Source organism: Carcharodon carcharias, chromosome 11, assembly GCF_017639515.1.
Source record: "Carcharodon carcharias isolate sCarCar2 chromosome 11, sCarCar2.pri, whole genome shotgun sequence".
In the NCBI taxonomy this organism is placed as follows: Eukaryota; Metazoa; Chordata; class Chondrichthyes; order Lamniformes; family Lamnidae; genus Carcharodon; species Carcharodon carcharias.
In genome coordinates, this window is record NC_054477.1 from 61,192,898 (window position 1) to 61,215,126 (window position 22,229).

Consider the following 22,229-nt stretch of genomic DNA (forward strand, 5'->3'; position numbering starts at 1 on the left):
ATCCTCAACTAATATCAATGGAAAAAAATTAATTGGTCATTTATCTTATTGTTATTTGTGGGCACTCTCAATATTCAAATTGTTTGCTATATTTCCTTAAATTACAATAGCAGCTATACTTCAAAGGTATTTTAATGACTGTGAAGCTTTTTTGAACGTCCTGAGATTCTGCAAGGTACTATTATTTGCAAGCACATTCCTTTCATTTTATGTAACCAGTCTTGGAGATCTTACAGTGTAGATTGATCAGGGTGGTTCCAAAGAATGGAAACTATAGTGACGAAGAGGAACATGAAATACTGAGACTACTTTTAGTCAGGAAACAAGGCTGAAAGAAAATTCTTCTGGTCGGGGAGTTACAGATTAGAGCTCACCGATTTAAAATCCCAATTAAGAGAGTGCTGAGAAGCATTAGCAGAAATTTCTTTAAGCAGCAGCATAGAGGAGTGGAATCAAGAAAATGCTTGAATTCCAACGGATGATCCTTTTTGCCTAAGTTTCTCTATTTCATCAAATGTCACCATTGGGCTTGTTAACTTTCAATTCTTGTTCCACTTAAGCTTTAAATATGCCATTCTACAACAAGATGTCAGCTTTGAATCAAAGATAGCGCTCTCACCCGAGGTAGAAAGGCATGAGTTTAAGCCCTCCTCCAGAGACCAGAGCACACAATTTAGGCAGGCACTTCAGTGCCAGTCTCCCTTTTGTTTACAAAGTTGTCTTTGGGATGTGGGCAATACAACCCTGGTGGCTGGCAGGCCTTTTCTTTGAACTGCAGTTACTGTGATCATGGTACTCGCAACATGGTGTTAGGTGGAATATTTCAGGATTTTAAATCAGTGGTGATAGAATGGGGGTATATGTCAAGTCAGAATTACACATAACTTTGACGGAAAGATGATGCTAATCACACATTATTGCAGCTCTTCATGATAGGCACCGTGGACTCAAAGTACTGGTCGCAAATTGAGAATGCAATAGATCTGATTAACATTAAATATAAACCTTTGGTAAAAGCCAACAATCTCTATAAACTAGTTTGCAGAAGGTTAACTTATTGTCACATAGCATGTTATATTAACTTTTGGTTTCAGTGTTGACATAGATATGATTAGATTTCATAAATCATTTGAATATAATTCCTTCTAATAAATATATGCCTTCATTTGACTTTATCAACATATTTCCTGTGTTGTATTTGTTTTGATCAGCATCAATTAATACTATTTTCACTATACAAATCTCTAGTATTCGTCCACTCACATGCAGCATAAAGTACATCAGATCTCAAATACAAAGCCAGAAAAGTGGCAAGTTGAATAGAACGAATTTATGTGCCTGCTCACATCTCTCAGATATGTCAAAACACTTCATCTGAAATGAATTCCTTTGGAGTAACTGTCGGTATGGGGGCAAAAACAGAAATAAAGTAAGCTATTCAAAAGCTTGCACGTCAAATTCTTTTTTTGAAACTCCTGATTTCCAGTTTTCAACAGAAGCATAAAGCCCGAGACTATGATCAGTAACTTAGCTGACAAACAACAAGTAAGAAATTCTATCAGGAGAATACAAAGTCAGATTCATTAACCATTAATCACTGGCCCTCTATCAGCTCTTCTTGTCCCCCAACCCCCTTAAACCAGCTTATATTTCACCTCTTTTCTATTTTTCCTTAGTTCTGTTGAAGAGTCATGCGGACTCGAAACATTAACTGTGCTACTCTCCGCAGATGCTACCAGACCTGCTGAGTTTTTCCAGGTATTTTTGTTTTTGATTTGGATTTCCAGCAGCCGCAGTTTTTTGCTTTTATCTTAGTGTTTAATCGACTGCCACTTCTCTTCAAGGAATGCCTACCTCGAAGAAGTTTTGCTCTTCTCTCAGTCAGGATTTTCGTATCTCTCTTTTGCCTTGTTCACCTTCCTTGCTTTCCATTTCTCTCCTGTTGTTTGACAAGGTGTTTACTAAAACTCACTTTCACAGCCATATTTCCTTCTTTAGTGACTGTCTCCGTCTCTGACTTACCCCACGTGGATTTCAACTGAAATTCCACCCCTCATGTTTCGAACCCACCCAAGATTACAGGTATCTCCGGGACATACAACGCTCCATGGACTGCTGTTCCCGTCGCATTCTGAGATCCACACTCAGTGCCATGCGCCACCACATGAACACACTTGACTTCTCCCTCCAGCAGCACCGCCGCACCCTTTTTCAAAGCTGCACGTGCCCTCAGTTTCATTTTATTCTTCGTCTCATCCGACGCCTCAACAAGAAACTTTGTCTCTTTCTTTCAGGTGCAAAGGAACGCAAGCTCCAACAACTCATCGACACCAACACCCACCCAGAACACTCCACCCCTGCCTGTCACTCTGTCCCCATCCCGTCTTCCAATCCCACCCCCGGCCGTGTATTCACCATACCCCCTGACCTTCCCCTCTCCAATGCTGAATGTTCAGTGCTCAGCAAAGGACTTAGTTTCATACCCTTACGCCCTCATCTCAATGAATTTCGGGCTCGGCAGGATACGGAACTCTTCTTCTGCCGTCTTCGTCTCCGTGCTCACTTCTTTGGGCAGGAGTCCTCTCCCTGTTCAACGGATCCTTTCTCCCTCCACCTGGACCCCTCCCTCTGGATTTTTACCTTCTCTTGATCTTTTCATTGAGAACTGTCGGCATGACATTAGTCGTCTCAATTTCTCTGCGCCTCTCACTCATTCCAACCTGTCTCTCTCTAAACTTGCTGCAATCTGTTCTCTCAGGTCCAACCCTGACATTGTCATCAAACCCGCTGGCAAGGGTGGTGCTGTTGTTGTCTGGCGCACTGACATCTACCTCGCAGAGGATGAGCGTCAACTCGCAGACACTTCCTCCTACCTCTCCCTGGACCATGACCCCACCACTGAACATCAAACCATTGTTTCCAGAACTGTTACTGACCTCATCTCCTCTGGAGATCTTCCTTCTACAGCTTCCAACCTGATAGTCTCCCAACCTTGGACGGCCCGCTTCTACCTCCTACCCAAAATCCACAAACAGGACTGTCCCGGCAGACCGATCGTGTCAGCCTGTTCCTGCTCCACGGAACTCATTTCCTGCTATCTTGACTCCATTCTCTCTCCCCTTGTCCAGTCCCTTCCCACCTACATCCGTGATTCCTCTGACACCCTACATCATATCAACAATTTCCAGTTCCCTGGCCCCAACTGCCTCCTCTTCACCATGGACGTCCAATCCCTCTACACCTCCATCCCCCACCGGGATGGTCTGATGGCTCTCAGCTTCTTCCTCGAACAGAGGCCAGAACAATCCCCATCTACCACTACTCTCCTCCGTCTGGCTGAACTTGTTCTCACACTGAACAATTTCTCGTTAAACTCCTCTCACTTCCTCCAAATAAAAGGTGTGGCTATGGGTACCCGCATGGGCCCCAGCTATGCCTGTCTCTTTATGGGGTATGTGGAACATTCCTTGTTCCAGTCCTACTCTAACTCCCTCGCACAACTTTCTCCGGTACATCAATGATTACTTCGGTGCTGCTTCATGCTCTCGTCTGGACCTGGAAAAATTGATTAATTTTGCTTCCAATTTCCACCCCTCCATCATTTTCATGTGGTCCATCTCTGACACTTCCCTTCCCTTCCTTGACCTCTCTGTCTCAAACTCTGGTGATAGACTGTTCACCAATATCCATTACAAGCCTACTGACTCCCACAGCTACCTCGACTACAGCTCCTCACACGCCGCTTCCTGTAAGGACTCCATCCCATTCTCTCAGTTCCTTCACCTCCGTCGCATCTGTTCTGATGATGCCACTTTCAAAAACAGTTCCTCTGACATGTCCTCCTCCTTCCTTAGCCGAGGTTTTCCACCCACGGTGGTTGACAGGGACCTCAACCGTGTCCAGCCCATCTCCCGCGCATCCGCCCTCACACCTTTTTCTCCCTCCCAGAAACATGATAGGATCCCCCTTGTCCTCACTTATCACCTCACTAGCATCCGCATTCAAAGGATCATCCTCCGCCATTTCCGCCAACTCCAGCATGATGCCATCACCAAACACATCTTCTTTTCAACCCCCCGGCGGCATTCTGTAGGGATCGTTCCCTCCGTGATGCCCTGGTCCACTCCTCCATCACCCCCTACACCTCAAACCACTCCCACGACACCTTCCCATGCAACCGCAGAAGGTGCAACACCTGCCCCTTTACTTCCCCTCTCCTCACCGTCTAAGGGCCCAAACACTCCTTTCAAGTGAAGCAGCATTTCACTTGCACTTCCCTCAACTTAGTCTACTGCATTCATTGCTCCCAATGCGGTTTCCTCTACATTGGAGAGACCAAACGTAGACTGGGTGACCGCTTTGCAGAACACCTTCAGACTGTCCGCAAGCATGACCCAGACCTCCCTCTCCCTTACCATTTCAACACTCCACCCTGCTCTCATGCCCACATGTCCTTCCTTGGCCTGCTGCATTGTTCCAGTGAGGCTCAACGCAAACTGGAGGAACAGCACCTCATCTTCCGACTAGGCACCTTACAGCCTTCCAGACTGAATACTGAGTTCAACAATTTTAGATCATGAACTCTCTCCTCCATCCCCACCCCTTTTCCAATTTTCCCCCTCCTTTTTGTTTTTTCCAATAATTTATATAGATTTTTCTTTTCCCACCTATTTCCATTATATTTAAATGTATTTCCATCCATTTTTTATCTCCACTTTTTAGCCTTTTTCAATTCCTTCACCCCACCCCACCCCCACCCCCACTAGGGCTATCTATACCTTGCTTGTCCTGCTTTCTATCCTTAATTAGCACATTCCTTTAAATAATATTACCACCATCAACACCTCTTTGTCCTTTTGTCTGTGACATCTTTTGGTTATCTCCACCTATTAATGGCCCTCTATCCAGCTCTTCTTGTCCCACCCCACCTTAAACCAGCTTATATTTCACCTCTTTTCTATTTTTCCTTAGTTCTGTTGAAGAGTCATGCAGACTCGAAACGTTAACTGCATTCCTCTCCGCAGATGCTGCCAGACCTGCTGAGTTTTTCCAGGTATTTGCGTTTTTGTTTTTCATTAACCATTACATCATTTTCATGTAATTTTACAAAATCAGGATCAATTTTAAAATATTCTACTAAAGCATTATTAATTATGATTTCAAGCTTTGCATTTTATTGGCTGCCTCCTCTCCTCTTCCAATTGCATCTACAAACATTCACTCCCTCCACCACTGACGTACAGTGGTAGCAGTGTGCTCCATCTACTAGATGCACCATCTACTAGATGCACTACAGGAACTCATCAAGTCTCCTTAGACAACACCTTCCAAACCCACGACCACTATGATCTAGAGGCCAAAGGCAGCAGGCAAGTGGAAACACCACCTGGAAGATCCCCTCCAAGCCATTCACCATCCTGACTTGGAAATATAATTGCCGTTCATTCATTGTCATTGGGTCAAAATCCTGGAACTCCCTCCCTAACAGCAGTGTGGGTGTATCTATAACACATGGACTACAGCTCAATGGAAACCTTGTCAAAACCACTGTACTATGATACAAAAGGTTCCTAAAATCCATCTCTTTGGCCTTCAATTTGCCTCTGGCTCAAAATTGCTCTACCTCCAGAGCATCAGCTAATACAACATATGTATGGATTCCAAATGTTTCTATTCTAATGCAATTATCTTTAAAGTTTTATTCATTTATTTGCTTTTTTTAATAATAATTAGCTCTTCTTTCCATCATTCCTTACAACTTACGCAGTGTCCATCAGATTCTGCTCCCAGAGTCAAAAAAGGCAAGTTAAAGCATACTGTTACCAAATCCAATTCACATTCCTAAAGATGCAGTCATTTCCAACTCACCTATAGTTTAGCGTCTCAATGGCATTTGTAGACATGTCAAGCCAAATTAATTTAACATAGAGTAGTTGTAATAAGTCACCAGTGTCAATTAATATAGCATTAGTTGCAGGTAAAGAGAGATATTTGTCAGGAGTATAATAGTTTTTCCAAGGTGTATTTCAGCACTATTGAAAGACATTACATTTGTTCCAATATGGTTGATTGACATAATGTCGCATTAATCAGAAAGCTGTACTTACAATTAAGTTATCTCCTCAGACCAATTCTAAAAATGGATAATATTATGAGAATTGAACCAATTATTAAAGGTTATCCTGCCAGAATATAACTGAACAAGTGATCTGCATCAGATGTTGAATTGACCAGTATGGAAAGTTTCATTGAAGCAATCTGCAGGATCTCATGTAGAGCTGCATGTGATAACTCAAGAAGTGCACCATTTAAAACTCCTGTAATCTCTGCAACACAATACTTAGCACGACAAATCAGCACATTGGTTGAAGGATTATCAACCATTTCATATGCATACAACATTTAGAAAAAAAGGAAGCCTGCACGTGCCAATCCAAAAAAGACTAAAGTTCAATTGGAGACACAGTAACCTGTGACACATACATAAACAGGTTCAACAGAAACCAAATTTTCAAATATAGAAATAGAAGATAGATAGTAATTAGAAATATTCTAAAGTAAGTAAAACACTGCCAGAAACTCAGGATGATAAAAATCTGATCAATACTGCTGCAAACTTCTAACAAAAACTAGCCCAGAATAAAATCGCACTCCACTGAGTACTTGCGATCAAAGGATTTCAGACACACTAGTGGGCTTATTGGGAGAAAACAGTCTGTCTTTGAACACAATATAATCAATAAGAAACAACACCTCTACCAGAAAAGTCTTGAAAATAAACCAAAAATTTGATCCCAAAATAAAATCATAATACATCACCTACATGTAATAATGCCACAAAAAGTTTTCCAACTGTCATTCTTTTCTTCCTAACTGAAGGTTACAGCTTTGGAGGTTTTCTAATTTTCTGTTAAAAAGCCACATTGCTCAATAATATAATTAAACTTGCATGTCTTTTTTTTGTCTGACACAATTTCCTTTTATGAAGACCATGGGCGAGCATTTGAGGTGATAGGTTTTGTAGCCTTTTTTAAAAAAATTCTGTGTGGCAGTATTATGTTAAAATTTAATTCTGGAATCAAATTTTTGGTTTTCATAAGTGCTTAACATTTCAGTGGTAATGTTTCTAACCACATTTCTCAATTTTATTTGAATGGTATCCATCTTAGTTTATATTTGCTGTTGTTTAATGAAATTAATCAGCTGAGCCAATCACCTACAAGAAATTTGCATAGGGGTTGTGCTGATATAAATCTGACACCTTAAGTGCGGTGACAAACAAGAGTGAGGAAACGTTAACTGTTTTAAACAAAACAGCATCTAATTTTGTTCCTTATCCTCGACAAGTAAAAAAAAACTTACTGTTTCTTCTTCAGTTTCAAAGCCAAAAACATTCCTCCGTTTCACTATCAGCAGGTCACGGTCATCATTCTCATCATCATCATCATCATCATCAAACTGAAATGCTATTGCTCCTTTATCTTTCTCTACTTCAGCATTTTGGTCACTTGGATCATCACTGGATTCGCTATCTTTATCATACACGTTTTCTTCTCCAGCTTTTCTAGCTTTGTTTTTCTCCCAGGTCTCCTGTTGGGAAGAGGGGTCGTGTTTCCTAAATTGAGCTTTAAAGTCTTCCAATTCCTCATCAGCATCTGAAGCATCTTCCCGCAAGCTTTCAACAGCAGTATCTATAGCAACAGTAGGGCAATTGACTTGTGCTACATTTCTTGTACAAGACATTTCTCTTCCTTTTTGTGCTTTTTGAAGAAATCTAATTCGAGGTGGTATAGCAAGGCCTAAGGAGCTGTAATTAAAAGGCATTTTACATCTTTAACAACTTACATAGAATCACAAAACATACAGCACAGAAATGGGCCATTCAGCCAAACCAGTCCATGCTGGCATTTATACTCCACTCTAACCTCCTCCCATCTTTCCTTATCTAAATCTATCAGTATAACCCGCTATATCCTTCTTCCTCACATGCTCATCAAGCTACCTCTTAATTGCATCTATCGTATTTGCCTCAACCACTCTCACTGGTACAGAGTTCCACATGCTCCTTTCCTGATAGGTATAACACTGCAGTCTAGCAGCATTCTTGTAAATAGTCACTTGGTAGTGCAGAACTTGAATGTTGCTGAAAAGAGAGATGTTGCCGAAGATTTTCATCTTGCACTCATCAGGACAAAGGCAAGAATGCCAAATTTCAAACAATCACAACAATTTACATTACAGGAAAAAAGGTTGCTGGCTGGTTGGCAAGTCGACTCTGATTGGCTGATAGAGAAAGCTATGGGGAACCGTAGGCTTGTTGAAATAAACAGCATGTTCCTTCAGCTGTTTTTTTAAATAGGCAGACTGAACTCAACCAGCACACGCTTGCGAAACCCAAAACAAAATGTCTACTATTAGATGTGGTTCTGCAATTGGGTAGCACTTGCTGAACAATTCTGAGTGCGCTAACAGCTACCGTCATAACCAATTTAAGATAATCAGCTGAGCTCATAACGTGGCTCACTTACACTGGCTAGAAGCCACATACATTCATAGGCAGGGGCTCATTCTATGCAAAAAAAAAGGAATGTATTCGAGCCGTGTGCCTTTTTTGAACTACCTAGGAGCTTGGGCACCTATAGTTCCCCGTTGCTTTCTTCATGGCAATGGCTCAGCCGATCAGTCAGCCTGTCAAAGAATCAGCACACTTTTCTCCAGTAGTATAAATTGTTGTGATCGTTCGAAATTTGGCATTCTTGCAATGATCCCGATGGGTGCAAGACGTAAAGCTGCAGCAACATGTTTCTTTTCAGCAATATTCTTGCAAACCTTTATCGCATCTTCCTTAGTGCTTCTATATTATTTTCACAATATGGAGACCAGAACTGCACACATTTTGTTTAAATCTTTTAATTAGCATTAAATGCATCACTGATTTAACAAAATTTACTGAGTCATGTAAAGAGAAAACTGTCTGTTGATACTCATCAGCTCTAGGATTATTGCACATATCCACTTCCAGCCTTTCGTATTTTGAACACAAAAATCTAGGCTGAAACTCCAGGGCAGTGCTGGATGGGCATTGCTATGTTGGAGACACCATTGTTCAGATGAGACATTAAAACAAGGCCCAGTTTGCTTTCTCAGATGGACATAAAACATCCAGAGATGCAGCCTGACTTACTGAATATCTCCAGCATTTGGTGTTTTTATTTTAGATTTCCTGTATCTGAAGGATTTTGCTTTTATATTGTTGTGCACAAATTGGCTACTTTGTTTCCAACATCAAAATAGTCCCCATACTTCAAAAATACTCCATTTAAGTGGTTTGGGATGTTGAGGTTTTGAAGAGAGCTATATAAATGCAAGGTCTTCCTTTTTACCTTTCCCAAATGTTGAGTAGGTCAGATAAATGTTTAGCTAACACTTATCCATAAAAACAGTAACAACTATGACATTTCCAAGGGTAACATACTAGTTTTTGGTCTGTTTAATACAACCTCATTTAAATATATAAATTAGGACTATGGAACTTTATTCCCAGTAGCATACCCTCGCAGGGTTTGTAAATATGCCACCTTTTATCAAAATACAGCTTTTTGAATATGTCAAAAAGCTTATATCAACATCAATTCCTTACTTTCGCCATACCATAAAAAAGTCTGCCCTATTACACTAACAAATGGCTGGTTGGTGCTTCCAGACTCTAAAATCATTTACATAGGTCTGTACCTAATTTATTAACTGGTTTTACCATTGGGAGGTAAATAATAAAGAACCAATAAAAATGCATACTACCACCATATTCAATTACCATTCTATTCTTCCACAAAAAAAAAAACGGAACTTAAATGCAATTGCAATTCTCTTAGCAACCTGGGCTGAAAAAAGAACATTTGCTAAGCTATTCAGTACCCATTATATTAATAGTGCCATGCAACTATGCTGACAAGTGCAGCACTCGACTACCTCAATTTCACCTATTGGCAAAATTGGAAATAGAAATGTCAATTTTTTCTCAAACTGGTCCAAGTCACATACTTTAGTAACAAATACTTGTATCATATGGTGCCAGTGATATGAATAATGTACCCAGCAAAAGAAATAATAAAGCTTTCTGATGTCACCAAATATGGAATCCTAGCAAACTACAAAGAAGAATGCATGATAACATAGATGGACATGAAAGGGTAAGCAGGGTGGACAGATATAGAATAGACTATTGCGCAATTTGAGGAGAAAGGAACAGAGAGAAATTATACCTAAAATGACATTACTTTTACAGCAGAGGAACAGAAAGACCTAGAATTGCAGGTATAGTTCTTTCAAAATGGAAAAGGACATACAAAAGAAAAATGCAATTCTGCTTTCATACATTGACATATTTAACATATCAGCAAGGAAACCACATTAAATTTCTACAAGAAATTGGCAAGGCCATAAATAGATGCACTTCTAGACATCCAGATATGGGAAGAATACTAGAGCTGTGGAAATGATATAGGGAAAATTTATTAAAATGATACCAAGAACAACAGGTTATAAAGAAAGTCACAAAAAACTAATATTTGACTGAACAGGGCAATGTAAGGTGGGTCTAATAGAGGTTTCCAAGACTCTGGAAGATTTTGAAAAGGTAAATAATGAAACATTATTTCTACTGGTTGGCAAATTGGTAGTAAGAGAACCCAGACTGAAGATTATCACCATAGGGTAAGGTGGGAGGGTGGGGAGGAATGTTGTTGGAAAAATAGTTTTCCACTGCCTTTCCTACTTCTACAAGCACTTTCAAAATTACAGTGTAAAATTACCTGTCAGAAAAAACACAAACACATCAAAACTGCAGCGGCTAAGCTCTCATCCTACCCCACCTCACCAACTTAATTACAACTAGTTCTCACAATAAAAATCATTCCTCTATAGTGAACAGTCAAAAACAAATACTCAATTTATTCACTGGAATGACAAGATGCCTATAAAAATATATAAATCCTTCTTCACCAAACAGAAGTCTTCAAATATATTATTCATCATTGCAAGCCATGGAGGAATATGGAGAAGGAAAGAGGGAAAAATAAGCTTAAAATGATTCTAGACTATGATGGCATCATAAATTATGCTAACTATATTAGATCTGTTAATCTTGTACGTAAAATCACATGCAGAGAAATGGCATTGATGTTTAAATTGTTTGAATGAATAAAAGATCTCTATGCAAGTGAAATCCAAATTTTTGAAGAGGAAAGGCATCTTTAATTCATATCAGTCCATGCTATAGTTGACCTGCAATTGCATGATGCTGCCCTTCATTGTTGAAAGTGGCCACGTGTTTTGTTCTAGATAAAGACATCCTGCATTTTGTTACTATGAGCCCACCTGCCTGCAACACACCACAAACTCATATAAGGTTACTTACAATGCATATTCCTTTAATGGTATTGCGAAGACATCAAAAACGTCTTTATTCTTCATAAGGTAGACTGAACGTACATAGGACACAAAACACTGCAATAAAATAAACTTTTATTGCACATTTCAGATATTATAAGCAATCACTAAGTAACAATTTACTTAAATGCATACCTCAAACTTCAATATGTTGAACAGGTGATTTAGAATTTAAAACTAAAGAGCCAAGTCCCTTTGAGGAACAAGATTATGGAAAAGCCCCCAAAGATTCTCATCCCTGCCCTCCTCCATTAAATGCAAAGTTTGAAAAAGACTGAAGTTCTGGCCACAACTGGCCATTATGACAACACTAATCCAGGGCCCAGTCCTTCCGGCATATTCTTATCAAAGTTATGGCAGGAACACGCTGGAATGGCCACAATCTTGAGGCCCCAAAGTCTTCAGGATTGTTTATGCCCTCTATTTGGTCATCATTAAGAAAATTAAACTAATGAAACAAAACTGTATAAATCATTATCTGCATGTTATTCAAGCACACTGAACAAATCTGATCACAAAAAGACTAACTTATACAACTATCAGTATCAGCCCAATGTCAACGGCACAAGTTTATTACAGTTTTCAGATTTCATTTTGAGGTAAAATGAAAGTCAATATTTCAAAACATGTAAGTGTCTTTGCAATTATAAAGTGCCAAATGCATTATATTTAATTCCAGCAGTGTGAAAAATGATAATCTATTGTATCCCTTATTACTTTGATTCATTTGGTGTAAAAGTATCAAAACGGTATTATCACAGTTGAAATTAATGAGAAATTGAAGGACTGACCCGTTGTGCTCGTTCTTTCAGATCCTGTTCTTGAGCTAAAAAAGCTTCCAGCTTTGTCTGTACATTTGTTAGTTTTCCTGGATTTATTCTGTTTAAAAAGATCAAAAAATATTAATTGTTTATTTTTTTCCATTGCTAACAACCCATTAATCTTCAATAAAAATATGAAATACTCCTAAAATAAGCAGATTCAAAATCAATAAAGTCAAAAACAAGATTCCAGGGTAGATTTTAAATTGCACAATTGATATAATCACTGACACAAGGACAATTTAAAGTGCTTTGGCACAAAATATAAATTTCAATCAGTTTTAGCAGTAAATATGTGCTACTTTCTAAATGCGAAAAATATCAGCAACTTTCAACATGCTGACATGCCCAAATTTCCACAAACAAAGATGCAACAGATCCACGGAGGAAAAGAAGCACCAGCATTTTTTTAAAAAAGTTATCTTGATTCCTAGCCCTGGTTATTATGAGGATGCATTTTTCACTGTTCAATTATCCACCTTACTGCTAAACTGTCAACAAAAACTTGCATATATGTAACAGCTTGAATGTAATAAAACATCTCAAGGAGCTTCACAGGAGCATTATCCATCAAAAAATTGACACCAAGCCACATAAAAGAGATATTAGAACAGCAAAGAGCTAGACTTTAAGGAATGTGCTTTCAGAGAGAGGTAGAGGCACTTAGGGAGGGAATTCCAAAACTTAGGGTCGAGAGAGCTAGAGGCACAGCTACTTGTAGATGGGTGAAGGGAATCATGAATGCACAAATAGTCAAAACTGGAGGAGCACAAAGATTTGTAGGGGTAGAGGTGGTTGCAATGAAAGGGAGAAACAAGGTTATGGAGGCATTTGAACATAAGGATGAGAATCTATTGTTGGACCAGGAGTCACTCTAGGTTATGAACATAGGGGCGTTAAGTGAACAGGACTTGATGAGAGTTAGAAAACAGGCTGCAGAACATTGGGTGAGCTTTAGTTTATGGATGGTGCAAAATGGGAGGTCACCCAGCACAGCACTGGAACAGCTGAGTCCAAAGGTAACAGAAGCATGTCAGGAATGGAGGTGGGCAATATTACAAAGATAGAAGTAAGTGGTCTTGTTGAAAGAGATGTGTGTCACAATTTCAGTTCAGTGTAAAAAAGGGGGAAGGTCTGCAGGGTTATGGGACAAAGAGCAAGGGGGAGTAGGATTAATTGGATAGCTCCACCAAAAAGCCAGCATAGGCATGAGGGGCCAAATGGTCTCCTTCTGTGCTGAATCATTCTATGATTCCATGACATGTTCATCCTTATTCTTTCTGCCTCCTTTAAATTTAAATGGTTTTTGATTTTTAAAAAATAGCCCAGTTATTAAGATTTCCATTTGTAAATGGATTGGGAAGATTTTGTGCCCTACACTGCCTTTGTGACTCACTGTACATATAGGAGACCACCACATAGGGGTTCCCAATCTGTGGGTCATGACCTCTGTTGGGATTATGGGATGAGATCTTGGGGTTGTGAGCTCAGAGGCCTTTATGGAGTGCAGGCTGTCAGGAAAGTCCTAGGGCCGAAACAGAGCTCCCATGATACACCCGCCCAAATTTTTTTCTCTCTGGCTCACAGTTCGCTCAGAGGGGAGGGGAGTGAACAAGCTCTACACAAGAAGCCTCAGTGGCTGCCGTCAGCTCAGCCAACTTTTCTTTTTCTGGCTCAAAATTCATAGGGAGGGGAGGTGAGTGAACCTTCAAGTGACCCCATGCATGGCTGGGTAAAACCAACCAACGGGAATCCCAACTGGAAGATCAGGAAGTGGAGGAGGGAGGTCATGTTGTAAATTGAGGGTTAGACTGAGGGATTGATGCCAGGAAGTAGCCTCTATTTGCATAACATTGGCTCTTTGGATACGTAAAACAAGGTGGTAAGAAATGTTTTCGTAAATACAGGTACGCTTTCCCTGAGTACAGGTTCATAAGTGTTTCAGTCAAATCTGGAGAAAGGCCATAATGCCTCATTTGTCTCCAAGCACTACCCAGCAAAAACATGAAGCTAAATAAGCTTAAGCAACACTTGCATACCATTCACAAGGAGTACATCGGGAAACCACAATCATTTTCCAACACTGTTGCTCCTCTTTCCAATTTCAATTTAAGAGAGCTATAACAGTCTGAAGGTTACTATCCTGCTGGTTGGTTTTATTTTGGTGCCATACCCCCACCCCACTCTGGGAAAAAGTTGGGAAGCCCTGCTATAACATCGATAAACCACACTCAGTACACAAGAGGGTCCTGCCTAGAACACTGACTTGTCCCGGTTTTAAATACTGATTAATATCTTACAATTTTCTAGCCTTTTCTATTTTGTGACTGCCAGCACATTCTGGTAAACTTTCAAAGTACACAAAAGCAAATATTCATACGGGCAAAGATTTTCCCCTTGGCGATTTGGGGGCGGGGCCTGCTCACCGAGGGGAAAATGTCGCGGGATGACGTTGGGAGGAATCCCCGGCATCATCCCAGGCCATTTAAATTTTTAGGAAGATGGGCAGACAGTGAAATCAGCTGTCTGCCGGCCGACCTGTCAATGGCCAATTAAGGCCATTGGCAGGCTAATTAAGATAATTAAATACCTGCCCGTCCAACCTTAAGGCTGGAGGGCAGGCCAGTAGACCCAGTGGGCTCCAGATTATTCATGAAACTTCATCCACTGACAGAATGAAGTTTCATGTCCGTTTCTTAAAAATGTAATAAATTTTAAGTGTTTATTATTAACATGTCCCATCTCATGTGACATTGTCACATGAGGGGGGACATGTTAATAATTTTAATATTTTTCTAATTTTAAGACTTTACTTACCTGCCACTAATCTCCCTCAGACAGGACTTTGCCTCAGGGATCAGTGCGCTCTTTCGCACACGTGTGAAAGAGTGCACTTTGACAGCTGGGGATTCCCCCCACCTTGCATAGGAAGCGCTCGCTTCCTGTCGGGCAGGCCGCTGGGTGGGCCTTAATTGGCCCGCCCACTCAAAATGGCAGCAGGCCCCATTTCGGTGGTGGGGTTCAGCTGTCTGCCCACCGCCGAGCCAATGGGGCCCGCACGCCATCCGAGGGAAAATTCTGCCCATGAGGAAAACTGACTAACTCTACAACACCTCCATGAAAGACCAATGCACTTTTAAGTTAAAAACTATGAACTTTCATCACCCCTATGATTGCTAGAACAGGTGGAGAAGCACAATTCTCACACTTTCAACCCACACTGGGCTTATAGAATTAACTGATGCACTTGAATTTCAACTTTCAAAACAGATAAAACCATCCTGTGGCATGGTACTCAGCTACACAGACAGGAGGACAGAGTTTGATCCCCAGCCTATGCCAAGATGACTGATTCAGCTGGAGTAGTAAGCAGACAAGACATAGGAAATATAGAACAGAAGGAGGCCATTCAACTTGTTTTGGGTGGGCCCCATCATCAGGCACTGCTGATGTTCTCTATATGACTGTATTGACAGAAAATATTAGTGGCAGTCCAGAGACCCCCTCTGGATAGTGTGTACTTTAACATCTAATGCAGACAGATGAGGTTTAGCTGTGATGCACTCTGCTCAAAAAGCCTGACAACACTCACCGTCTCGGTTTACTTGTGAAGAATAGGTATGTAGGACATGTAAGAACAGGCAATGTACCGGACAGATTTCAGGTCTATGAAACCACAACCAGTGTGAATCACTGCCTTCAGGAGGCTAAACGAACTGAAGTAAAATCCTGACAATGTCATAAAAGAATATATTTTCAACACCATCACCATCCAAATATACATTTCTTTCAAGGTTTAGCATTCAGAATACCACAAGATGCCTTTGTGGCGAACTATGTAGGGCAAGTCGGAAAATAAAATTGTTTTGTCCAAAGGCAAGAAAATGAGAAGACTGTTTAAAGCATGTTGCCTCAACTTTCAAAATAACTGCCCATCTGTCTCCAAAAAAAGGTTCTGAATGATATTGCTCTAATATTTGGGAAAATGTGCAATTTTCTTTTAATTTTTCAAGTTTCAAATATGCCTCTGCCTGCAGCAGTTTCCCAAACTATGTTCTTAAATAATGTAAAGAACTGCTTCCGCACCATGTACAGACATAAATCTCTATGGTTTAAAAAAACATTGTAACACAAGTTGTACATTCTTCACCAGCAACCACCCCATTATTGAAACTTTCAAAAGTAAGCTGATTTAAGTACATTGCTTTAAACTTGTAATTCTTTCATTTCAGGCAATGTAAATATTTTTACATTTTCTTAGCCAATGTGACATACAAGTAGAAACACAGCCACAGTTTAGTTCTGGGTGCTACTTAGATAAAAGTATTACTTTATTTTGTTGATGGGTATTTTTTTCTCCTCCAGCTGTTTAACCATGGCTTTTTCTTCAGATGGGAGTAGTATTAACAATGCTTCACCACCTTCCTTATACCTATAAAATGAAGTACAGGTGTTTAAATATCAATCTGAAATTAAATTCACATCAACTGACTATCAGAACTCAAAGTAGTAATGGTTAGGATTTCTTTCACCCTCTTTCCTCCTCCTAACTGTATAAGTAAAAATACATGTATTTACTTGTAAAGCACAACATGTCCAAGAAACATTCAAAATCTTCGCAAAAATGACACGTTTACTATCCTCTCCTCTTCAATTTAGTCAGTAGTCCATTACATAAGCAGAACCGAGAGAAAAGAACTCAGGTGAATGGCATAAATTATTTTTGACATCAGTCTGTACTACAAAAGCTTAAATATCAACACAGGTAAGTGCAAGGTCATTTATTTTGGACCAAAAGGAGGATAGCTCCGAGGATTACTTAAATGGTAGGGAAGTTAGGAACAGTGGCTGTCCAAGAAATTTCAGGGTCCAAATGCACAATCACAAAAATGGAACAAAAAATGTAATGAAAATGGCTAATGGTATGTAAGGTCTGGAATATAAAGTGAAAGAAACTTTGCTACAGCTGTACAAAGTCGTGGTTAAACTACGTTTAGAGTACTACTGCATTCTGTACAATTCTGGGCATTGCACGTTAGAACGGATGGCCTTTGACAGAGTATAGTGCAGATTCATCAAGGGGTAAATTATGAGGAGCAATTACAAACTAGATTTGTTTTCCCTGGATTATAGACAGTTAAGGGATTTTTTTTTTAAAGTTTTTTAGGATTTTGATAAGGCAGATAGAGAAAAACATTTTACAATGGCTGGGGAGTCTAAGACAAAGGGACATATCCTTAAAATCAGAATCAGGCCATTCAAGAGAGAAAAGTGAAGGGACGCTTTTTCACACAAAGGCTAGTAGAATTAGTGGAACTCTCTCCCACAAAAAGCAACTGGCACTAGCTCAATTAATTATTTCAAACATGAGATAGATTTTTGCTGGCCAAGGATTTGAAATGATATGGAGCCAAGGCAAGTAGCTAGAGTTGACACAGATAAGCCATGATTTCATTGAATAGTGGAACAAGCTTAAGGGACTGAATGGAATATACAAACATGATTAAACCAATGGTCCTGTGTTCCTAATTTAATTTGTTATGCACAGGGTCACCAGAGTACTATATTTCCTACATAAAATATTACTCATTGATACATACCCATTAAAAACATCTTGCATTTGAAAAGATAATTTTAAACATTGCAATTTACTAAATATTATAATAGCATTTTGATAGATCAAAGTACAATTCCCCTAAAGGTTCGCTTTGAGCCTCGCACAAATACTAAGCTACACATGTTTTGACTGAATCGATGGAGGACAAAATCTTTCCACTGCTCGTCGAAGAGCTAAACCTGAAAAAAGTGATTGAGTAAATCCATGGCTGAGAAAACACGAAAAGTTATGAATAATTTCTATTGCATCAAAAAGGTTCCACTTCATGCCTTTGCTAGATTTAATTCTCTGGATTTTTGACAATGCACATCACCACAGTAACTAAATGGAAATCAAATAGTTGAGATTGAACAGCAATAATACAAGGCAGAACAGAATCAATCAACCAGCTGCAGAATTTAGTGTCAGAATTTAAATACATGGCATAATGATAGATTTCATAATTGCGGAAATGGGTCTCAACTGATAATCTGCAATTCAATTAGTTAGAGATGCAGAATTCATTTTGGACCAGTACAGATCTTTCTATATTGAGACGCCACCATTTTAGGAAGCTACATATATAAAAAAATGAGGTGAATATTAACTGACATTTTTGTACATCAGCTTTGAATACTTCTCCACTCCCTTTAACATTTCTGTAAAAAGAGGCTAGAAAAACAAATAAGCTGGAAAGCAGTCATTGCAATACAGTATTCTCTCAACATGCAATCTACATCATTTTATTGCCAAGCGTTTTGTCTCTTATTAGCTGTACAACTTCAAGTTAGTTCTTATCGAGGAGCTATGCTATTATAATTTGTCTGCAGATGAAACATGTGACAAGGGATTGCTGAGATCAGCTTCAAGGACAGTGGACTCTAGATTAGCTCATAACCAATAAAAGCAATGCACCATTTCCATTCAATACTTGGCAGGGTAAAGCACACCACAGGCTAAACCAAGGTCATATCACTTTTGACATTTGTTACAAGTTTGTCAAGATGCAACAGAAAAAGGCATTTCTTCTCCTTCCCTGTTTCCTTCATCTAATTCTAAATTGAATATAACCTTCTTTAACAAAAGGTTGTTGAACTCAAAATTTTGGAGACCAATCTAGTTCAATCAAAGCTTTGACCATAACTTGCATTTATATAGCACTTTTAATAAAGTAAAATATCCCAAGATGCTTCACAATATTGTGATCAAACAAAATTTGGCACCAAGCCTCATGAGATATTAGGACGGATAACCAAAAGCTTGGTCAAAGAGATAGGGTTTGAAACACTGGTGGAGAAAAGAAAATCGGAATGCGCAAGAGGCCAGAATTGGAAGAGAGAGAAATCTTGGATGGTGGTAGGACAAGAGGAGATATATAGGGTTATAGGTTATTATTCTGTGGAATTCTCTTCTCCTGAAAGTAGTGAAGGCCCTTGAATTGAATTTATTCAAGGCTGAATTAAATAGATTCTTCATGGGCAAGGAAGTCAAAGGTCATGAGGAGCATATGGAAAGTGGAGACCACAATTAGATCAGCGATGATCTTATCAAATGGTGGAGCAGGTGCAAAGAGCTGAATGGCCTAATCCTGCTTCTAAGTCCTATGCTCCTATATTTAGAGAGGACCGGGGAGGGGGTGGGTGGGAGGCCATGGGAGGATTTGAGCACAAGGGTGCAAATTTTAACACTGAGTAGCTGCCTAAAGAAAGAGAAACATAACTAGTTCATCCTTAGTCACAAGACAGCAAGACCAAGTTATTTAGCGGTGTAATAAAACTATACACCTAGTTAAATGAAAAAGGCTAATTTAATAGAAGTGCAGGATAGAGACTGATTGCCAGACTGGTGCCAATGTAGATTAGCCAAGCACAGGGGTGGTGAATAAACAGGTCAAGATATTGCATCCAAACCTCACCAGTAGCAAGTAAACAAATTGACAATATATACAGCTCCACTGTGTTCAGATGAGTAAATCCATTGGCAGTGTTTGAAAGATTAATACGTGAAACATAATTTACAAAGCACTTTTGCATAAAATAGTTTTCAATTCTCCACAAACCAGTTAACCCATGAAATTTGCATCATATTGTACTGTGTAGGGCTTCATACAAAATATACTGTTATTTTAAAAATAATTTAAAAATCCAATATGATGAGTAGCTTCATTCTTATAAACAATAATCAATTGAAACAAAAAGGGAATTGTAGTGTCCTAGTGAATATATTATGACAGTTTTAAGATATTATTATATGATACCTTCTTTAAAATGTTATATGCTAAAATAAAATTCATGTGCCATCAGGTGCAATGGAAACTGGTCTCTTACCAACTATTTAACGTGAATCTACTGTTTTCACCATCAAATATTCCTTTTCCAATAAAAAAGTGCATCCATTCCCACCATCACTGACCACAACTACTCCTCCCTTAACCCACCACAATCTGCTGCTAGAGGAGAATTCTCAGTGCACCACAAGAAGTAGGAGCAGAAGTAGGCCATTCGGCCCATCGAGTCTGTGCCATTATTCAATGAGGTCATGGCTGATCTGATAATCCTCAACTACACTTTTCTGCCTTTTCCCCATACCCCTTGATTCCCTTACTGATTAAAAATCTGTCTATCTCAGCCTTGAACCAGCTCCCTAAAAATAAGATTGTTACAGATTTCAGGACTATCTTAGATTATGGCCCAGATCTTTCGCTCTCCAGATAGTTGGAGACCGGATATACCTGAGAATATCCTACACACCTGCTGCCACCCTGCCCACGTAACCACCCCCACTCCTCACCCCCACAACCCCACCCACCTAACTTACTTACCTTCTCTCCGTAGCTGTTTTCAAAGCAGCTTTGGGACATTAAAACTATTTACTTACCAGAATATGGCATCTAGTGCTGTAAGAGGGGAGCTTCGTTTCTGTGCGGATTCTCTCCGCTGCTCCCTACCAGGTTTGCTGCACTGGGTCAGATGTGAAACATTGAAAGATTGCTCAGAAAAATCAGAGGAAGACAAACGTGTACTTCTGTTTTGTCTGATCAGAGTAGGTTTCCGATACTGATCGGAAGATCTGGGCCATTATCACCGGTTCAAAACACAGGACGTACCCAAAAGCAGCTCTCATGTCATGCACTCGGAAGTGCACTCCCCTCGTCTCAAAAAGTGGAACATCTGCAGAAATTCCACACTGAATTCAAATTAATAGTTTCACCTCAGTCATAGTTATTAGTGTGGATCTTTTGTTGGGCAGCTGAAATGAAAATTCATTATCTACTGTCCCCAGTAATGGAGTGCATCTTCAGTGTTTGGTTCACAAACATATAAGCCCTTCTTCGGCTTAGAGTTGGAGTATAATTGAACCAGGCTGCGCAGATATAATTTGGCCCCCAAGTAATAAACTCTGTCGCTGCATTTGATCTCAAATTAAAAATCATAAAATTGTAACCTAGGAATTAAATAAAATCATGAAATAAAATTAAATTAGTACTTGCATGCAATCTGTTTAAATTAAATATTAAAGTCCTTATTTATACATGTTAATTTTCACCAAGATGATTACCTTTTTTTAACCATAGTTCACAAACAGGAGGTATTCTGCTAATACATCAGTCATGTACATGCATTATTTGGTCCTTTGTTACTTTCAGTCACTAATACATAATAGAGGAAATATGAAAGCCATTTAAATTTTCATGACAGAACGTAAAAAAAACTCCCATTTCAGCTAAGAGAAAACTATTTGCCCAGCTAGAAAAAAAATAAAAATTTATGATCCATTAAAAATAAAATTAACATTTTAATCTATAATTTTCCAGTTCACATTTATCACATGCACTCGAGTAACCCATATTATAAGAATTCACAAAAGAATTGTAAAACATTCTGATATGCACGATCGCACATCACCACAATACCTGGCTGTCCTCCCTGCTCTATGAATGTATGTATTAGCATCCTCTGGACAATCCAACTGAAGAACCCAATTCACAGCAGGAAAATCTGGAAAGAAAAAAAGTCAAATAACTTCATAAGTAAACTACCAGTATATATATTCTGTGCCTTGCTTATTTTAACTATGTGCAGTGAAACCATTATTGTAAAACTTAAAACATTCTCAATACTCTTATCACAAGCATACAGTTCCAGATTTGGCAGTCAACAGTGAAAGTACAGTGCTTGCCATTCACTACGCTGATAGCTGTCCAAAGAGTTTTCACAGGCTTTTGAGCATAAACTTTCTGTCATCAGGCATCTGATCCAGCACTGCACCCTCTGCAGGGCAGCTGTGAGCAAGGCAAGAACCAACAAGGCTCTTCAACCAATCAAGGCTGAGCATCCTCAGAGAGAAACACAAGTCTAAAACAG

At 39.4% G+C, this 22,229-nt stretch overlaps 1 protein-coding gene across 1 annotated transcript in view; it reads right to left on the reverse strand.

Annotated features, from left to right (window-relative positions):
- ddx10 (DEAD (Asp-Glu-Ala-Asp) box polypeptide 10) overlaps window positions 1-22,229 on the reverse strand; it is a 274,853-nt gene that overhangs the window by 200,366 nt on the left and 52,258 nt on the right. Inside the window, exons 9-13 of the mRNA XM_041198686.1 lie at window positions 21,779-21,863; window positions 16,600-16,701; window positions 12,240-12,327; window positions 11,417-11,505; window positions 7,363-7,807 (exon numbers count right to left, since the gene is read on the reverse strand). Coding sequence (XP_041054620.1) covers window positions 7,363-7,807; window positions 11,417-11,505; window positions 12,240-12,327; window positions 16,600-16,701; window positions 21,779-21,863 — 809 coding nt within the window. The remainder of the gene's footprint in view (window positions 1-7,362; window positions 7,808-11,416; window positions 11,506-12,239; window positions 12,328-16,599; window positions 16,702-21,778; window positions 21,864-22,229) is intronic.